Source organism: Drosophila hydei, unplaced genomic scaffold (genome assembly GCF_003285905.1).
Source record: "Drosophila hydei strain 15085-1641.00,03,60 unplaced genomic scaffold, DhydRS2 tig00000325-arrow-arrow-pilon, whole genome shotgun sequence".
NCBI lineage: Eukaryota > Metazoa > Arthropoda > Insecta > Diptera > Drosophilidae > Drosophila > Drosophila hydei.
The window spans coordinates 1-6,757 of NW_022045709.1; the positions used below are offsets into that span (position 1 = coordinate 1).

Here is a 6,757-nt window from a genome sequence, read left to right on the forward strand (position 1 = left end):
GATGATGATGTCCGGATGGAAGACTATTTGGAAGCGTATGAGGAGAGATATGTAATTAGAATGGAAAACACTTGTAAACAAATTAACAAGTTTTGCTGAATCAGGTTCTTCCTACTGATGGGCAGCGTGTTTACTTTTGTAAGCAGTGACGTGCGCAACAAACTGGATATACTGTACAATCTGCGACAGCAGGACAACGAAGATAACAAACACTTCGATAGTATTAAAACTATGCTGTTGTATGAGAAAGAAGCCAGCCTGCTGCGACAGAAAGGCTACGTGTCGGGCAGTCGCACCTTATTGCGTCTGCATCGTGGCTTAGGTAGTACTCTGTCAAATAGATAACAGATTCTTATCTTATCTAATTTCATTTCTTGCAGAGTTTGTGTACGAGTTTCTACACCGTCTGCAAGACGTGGCAGATGAGGAAAAGGCGCACCATATCTGCAAATCAGCTTACAATGATACCCTAGCCAAGCACACCCTTCCTTATTCGAAAAGGTGCTCAAGTTGCAATGTTTGCAATACCCACGCGCGGTGAGCTCTTCAAGCGTGTCTGCAGCGATGCGAATGTCTCGAACGCCGTTCAAAGGCTGCCTAATATGTTACGGTATATGCAGGATGTCTACAATCGCACTGATCAGCTTTATACACTGGAGGAGCTCCATAGCCTGCCTTAAAACTCTCATAGGTCATTATAGAAATTTTAACGTATTGTCGAACCCATTAGCCTGTCTGTCTTATTGAGTGGTTCATTCCAATGTTTGTGTCTTTGTTTGTATTTATTGCCTTCTGCTCGTACTTGTGTTATTAAAGCTTTAGCGTTCGACTAAAGAATGTTTCTCAACTATATTTATCGTATAGTCAACTTATCTGTGACGAAATTTATAATGAAATTAGAATCTTAAGTCGCTTCTTGATTAGATTGTGCAACCTCGAAGAACTGTCGTAGAACGTTGCCCCTGCTAGCCAAATTAAAGCTAATCAGGATTTATCATTAAGAGACAATGCCGAATTAGTCAAAGCTCCAAAGATTTATAAGTCTCTCTTGTATATGTATGTATATTTATAATTTAGCTGCAATCTGCATTTAATGTATGACACACACAAATGGCCGACATTTTCCTATACTATTACCCCATTGATTACGCATTTAACAACATCTATTAGCCAAATAATATCAGAGCCCAGTCTCATTGGCCCAACTAGCCTCCATTGCTTCTTATCAATCGTTTGTGTTGTGCCTAGTGCAAAATATTTTAAAGTATGTTTTGATGACGACTTAATCAAGCACTTCAAACAAACACAGAAATTAGCTATAAAACGGCATGAAAGGGTGCTATGGGGCGCATTTGAAAATCGTCTGCCATAGACGATAGAGTTTGTAAATTTTTGTGAATGGCGGCGCTATGAATACTCCATCAAATCGTAAACGCCAAACAAATCCCTATCAAAAGGCTAACATATTCTCAAAATGGTTTTTTCTGTGAGTTTAATAATACAATAAATCTTAAAAATAACAAAATGAAATAAATTAACAATTATAAAAACATGATAAAATAATACGTTAAGCAATACAAAAGAAAAATATTTTCAAAATAATATTAAGTGAATTTCAATAATATCACTGAGCTGTATAATAATATCATCAATAAATGATGTAATAATATAAATCGTTTCTTATAATAATTAATAAATAATATAGAATCTCATATAAAAAAATTAAATAAGTTCGGTTCATTCTTGATTTAATATTGATTGAGAAATAAAAGCCATTTAAGCTCCGTAAGTCTAGGCTGTCCCGATAAGGTATTCGACAAAATATTCCTTATGCGTTAGCTTTTGTTTTATCATTTATTGGTAATTCGAGAGATCCGTAGAATATTGTCTGCATAGCAGCACGTAGTTCCAATCAATAGTCAACTTAAGGCTGATTGTTACTTTAATAATTTAGGTGGATGCGCCATTTATTTTGGCAAGGGAGGCGAGAGGAGCTATCGGAAAGCGATCTATATGCAAATTTACCCTGCTTCGATAGTGAGAAATTGACGGAGGATTTGCAACAGCCATGGATACGCGAATCTCAACGCAAGCAACCAAGTTCGTTGCATCTGATCTTCGCTCATTACGGCTGGCAGTTTGTGCCTGCTTGCGTGATCTACTCAATCCTGGAGATCGTTATACAGTAAGTATAATCATATAAACAACTTGAATATGCGGAATCTTAGTGCGTTTCAATATAAGTACTTTAGTATGCGATTCCCTGAACCTCTAAAGCACTCTGTGTGAGTGATTCTCATACTCTAATATAATTCATTACAGCGCCTTGCAGCCCCTATTTTTGGGTGGTTTAATATCATACTTTGCTGAAGGGCAAACGAGTATTAGCAAGGACAGCGCCTATCTCTACGCCACGGGCATTGTGCTGTGTGCACTGGTGACTTCACTGATATTTCACCCATTTATGTTTTTCGTGTTTGCCGTGGGCACAAGGATTCGCGTAGCCTTTGCTGGACTGATATATAGAAAGTGTTTACGTGCAGCGATCAATGGCAGAGATGGACTTGGCGCTTTGGCCATATCAGTGATGTCAATCGATTTGCCGCAGTTCGATCTGTGTTTCTATTTCTTTCATGATTTGTGGAAAGGACCCGTGGAGGCGTGTATTTTTGGCTACATTATGTACACTAAGATTGGCTGGACGTCATTAATAGGAATTGCCTTCATTGCGCTGCTGATTCCACTTCAAGCGTGGGCTGCCAAGGCTGCAGCCAAATTTCGCACTAGTTCTGCGGAACAACGGGATCGCCGTGTAAAGCTGATGAATGAGATTATAGGTGCGATACAGGTGATCAAAATGTATGCGTGGGAGCAATCTTTTGCAAATTGATAGCCAACGTGCGAAAGATGGAGATTAAAGCAATCCGAGGTTCCATGAGCATATACGCTGCGTTGCAGTGCACCAATATGATATCGAAGGTGTCCCTGTTCCTGAGTCTCATTGCTTATGTGTATACAGGTGATGTGGTTACGTCAAGAAAAGTGTTTATACTCTCGTCTTACTACAGTTTGCTGAATGATTCCCTGCAGCACTTTTGGCCCTTGGCCATTACCACCTGGGCACAGACAGTGGTCAGTGCAAGGCGCGTGACGCAGTTCCTACAACAACTGAATCGCCCACGAGCGAAGAGTGCTCCTCCCACTGCAGAGATAATCCCACATTGCAATTGGACTTAACCAAGACACCTGCAAAGTCTCTTCCTGTGGGTCGTCTGCACTGCATAGAGAGCCTGGAAAAGTCTCTCACTTTTAGCCACGTGAGCGCAAGCTGGAATAAGCCAAGCGTTCTGCAGGCAAGACGTGCGCATATTGAAGACATCAGCTTTAAGCTTCTTCCAACACAATTGGTGGGCATTGTGGGCAACGTGGGCTCTGGCAAGAGTACGCTCTTAAATGTGATCTTAGGCGAAGTAGAGCTCATGCAGGGTCGCATCGAAGTGCACGGCAAGTTGAGCTATGCCCCACAGGAGCCCTGGATCTTCCAAGCCAGTATACGTGAAAATATACTCTTTGTGGAACCATACATTGAGCAGCGCTATCGAGCTGTGGTGCACGCCTGCCAGCTAGACTGTGATCTAGCTCTGCTGCCACATGGGGATGCCACTGTAGTCGGTGAACGGGGCATCAGTTTAAGTGGTGGACAGAAGGCAGGATAAGTCTGGCCCGGGCTGTATATCGCAAGGCAGATATATATTTGTTCGATGATCCTCTAGCTGCGGTAGAGACTCACGAGTGGGCAAACTGCTAATGGACAAGTGCTTTAATCGATTCTTAGGAGACAAGCTGCGCATATTGTGACCCATCATGTGCAGTTGCTGCAGATGTGGACCACTTGCTGCTCTTCGAGTCCGGACGACTAACACAACAAGGCAGCTACGCGACTTGCGAGACGTTATTGAGAAGCATGCAGCTCCAGATTTGGATGCCATCGAGGCTGACAAGCAGCTGGTAAAGAGGGTGCTTAGCCAAGTGGACAGAAACTCTAAGCTTTTTCAGGATCCTACAAAGACTGTGGATGGTCAATCTAATAAGGAGAGTGCCTTCGCAGAGCGTCAGCAAAAAGGAGCTGTTAGCTACGATACGTATATGGATTATTTCCGTGCTCTGGGCGCGCCCACTTTAGTTTTCTTGGTGCTCGCGCTCTTTGTTGTCGCTCGAGTCTGCGAAGCAGTTATTGGACATCTTTATTTCTCGCTGGGCTACCTGGGAGGAGAATCGAGTGTATGAAACAACAGAGCAATTCGAAAAGACACGCGCTCGAATGGTGACCTGGTACGCGGTCCTCTACTGTGCACCTTGGCTCTCTATTTGTTGCGCACCTTTGGCTTCTTTCTGTTATGTTTACGTATTTCACTACGATTGCATAATTTGCTCTTCGTTGGGATTATACGGGCTCGCATGTTCTTCTTTAATGCCAATCCCTCGGGTCGAGTGCTCAATCGCTTCTCTAGTGATATTGAGAGCGTGGATGTGGCCTTGCCCCAGGCTATGATGGACTCTTTGCAGGTAAATCAATCTATAATTAAGGTAACTTATATTATAATTTATCATCTACTACAGTTCTTTGTGGATGTGGTGGCTGTCTTAGTCATCGTGGCAATCGCCAACTATTGGCTACTCATTCCAGCAGCTATTATGGCCATTTTGATGTACTTTTGCCGTTCATTTTACATAGGTGCCAGTCGCAGTCTGAAACGCATTGAGAGCTTAAGTAAGTCAATGAGTAAGCATAATTCTTACTAACAGTCATTTTTCATTGCTAGCTCGTAGTCCTGTTTACACGCATGCCAATCAAACATTTCAAGGCTTGACTACTATACGAGCGTTGGATGCTATGCCACAATTGGAGCACACTTTCCATGGCCATCAGAATACGAACTCTTCAGCACTTTTTCTCTATACGAGCGCCAATCGTGCCTTTTCCTTTTGGACGGATCTCATTGTGTTGTTTACATACTGGCTGCGACATTCAGTTTCCTGGTTATCAATCAGACCTTCTACAGCGGTGATGTTGGCTTGGCTATCACCCAATCATGACACTGGTGATAATGTGTCAATGGGGTATGAGGCAGACAGCAGAGCTGGAGAATAGATGACAAGTGTGGAGCGTATATTGGAATACGCAAAGACACCATCTGAACCGGCACTGGAAAACAGCAAAGGAGATAAATCTTTCGTCAGACTGGCCACAAAAGGGTCATCTACGCTTCTCTAATCTACGCATGAAGTATGCCCCAGACGATATAGAAATTCTAAAAGGTATAACCTTTGAGTCACAGCCCATGGAGAAGATTGGCATTGTGGGGCGCACGGGCGCTGGTAAATCCTCGATTATTCAAGCACTGTCCGGCTAGCTGTCAATGAAGGGCTCATTGAGATAGATGGTCAGGACATTGCCCAACTAGGACTGCACGATCTACGCAGTCGTATTTCAATCATACCACAGGAGTCAGTCCTCTTCTTTGGCACCTTGCGCTTCAATCTCGATCCATTTGGTATGAAGAGCGATGAGGAGCTTTGGAACGCTCTCGACGATGTAAAGCTGAAGAAATACGTTGCCAGCTTGGAGGGCGGGCCTCTCGTGCTATATGCAAGATGGCGGCTCGAACTTCAGCATGGGCCAAAGGCAATTGGTTTGCCTAGCCCGAGCCATACTCCGCAATAATCGAATAATCATCATGGACGAGGCGACGGCTAATGTGGATGCTAAGTAAGTAATCAATAATATCTTGCAAATATGTTGATTAAATTAATTACTTATAATTACAGCACTGACAAGCTTATTCAGGAAACAATTTGTACCAAATTTGCCCATTGCCACGGTGTTGACCATTGCTCATCGTCTTCACACAGTCATGGACAACGACAGGGTCCTAGTTATAGATGCAGGGAAAATAATCGAATTTGGAGCACCACATAAGCTCTTGCAGCTGGAGGATGGTGCTCTTTTAAATCTAGTTAATCAAACTGATAAGGCCACGGCTAATCAGCTCAAGAAAATAGCAGCAGAGAGTTACATGCGCAAGAACAAATAAAACAAAATTAATTTTAATTGAATTCATTTACTTACATGCCATTTTAAGTTAACGGTTGTTCGTGCGAAAGTTGTATCTTCTCTTAGGGGCTATCGATTAATTACTGAAGCTCGCATACTAAAGCTGTTCAGTATGAGGTGCGAAAAGTCCAATTGCAATTGCAATCTATATAATATGTTTATGCAATAAATATGTTTATTTAGTATTAATTTTTACTTCGTTTCTTTCAGGAATGTTTTATATATATTTTGTTTTTATTCACGCGACAATCAGTGAAAATGCAAGAGCAAGTTTACTTTAGGGACTATCGATTAATGACTGAAGCTCACTTACCAGAGCAAACTGCTACGAAATGTGAGGCAAAACGAATTAGCAGTTGTAAATACTTTAATTCAAATCATCTAACAAAATTACATTGTTTAGTTTTCTAATTGAGTGTGCTTATCCGGTCTATCTGCTATGCAGCCAAAAGCCGCCGGTAGCATTTAACAGTCGTTCAAGTCGCGCGACGATGATTACCGCAAAAATTGACCGCCTGCTGAGCGGTGGGCGTTGCCAAACAATTGAGTTGTGCCACAAACTACGTCATCACTTTTTTTTACTGGCAGAGGCAGAGGCACTGGCAAGTGGCCACCACATGCTCGGTGGGTGGTTTTTGTAAT

At 42.4% G+C, this 6,757-nt stretch overlaps 1 protein-coding gene and 1 pseudogene across 1 annotated transcript; both read left to right on the plus strand.

The window, feature by feature from the left end:
• Nucleotides 1-15: 15 nt before the first annotated feature.
• LOC115483068 (ceramide-1-phosphate transfer protein-like) lies at nucleotides 16-745 on the plus strand. The gene is given in 4 exon segments (XM_030223927.1): nucleotides 16-35; nucleotides 105-322; nucleotides 381-480; nucleotides 482-745. Coding segments are annotated over 4 exon segments (537 nt in total). The 3' UTR covers nucleotides 681-745.
• Nucleotides 746-1,401: 656 nt separating this feature from the next.
• LOC115483072 lies at nucleotides 1,402-6,127 on the plus strand (annotated as a pseudogene).
• Nucleotides 6,128-6,757: the final 630 nt, after the last annotated feature.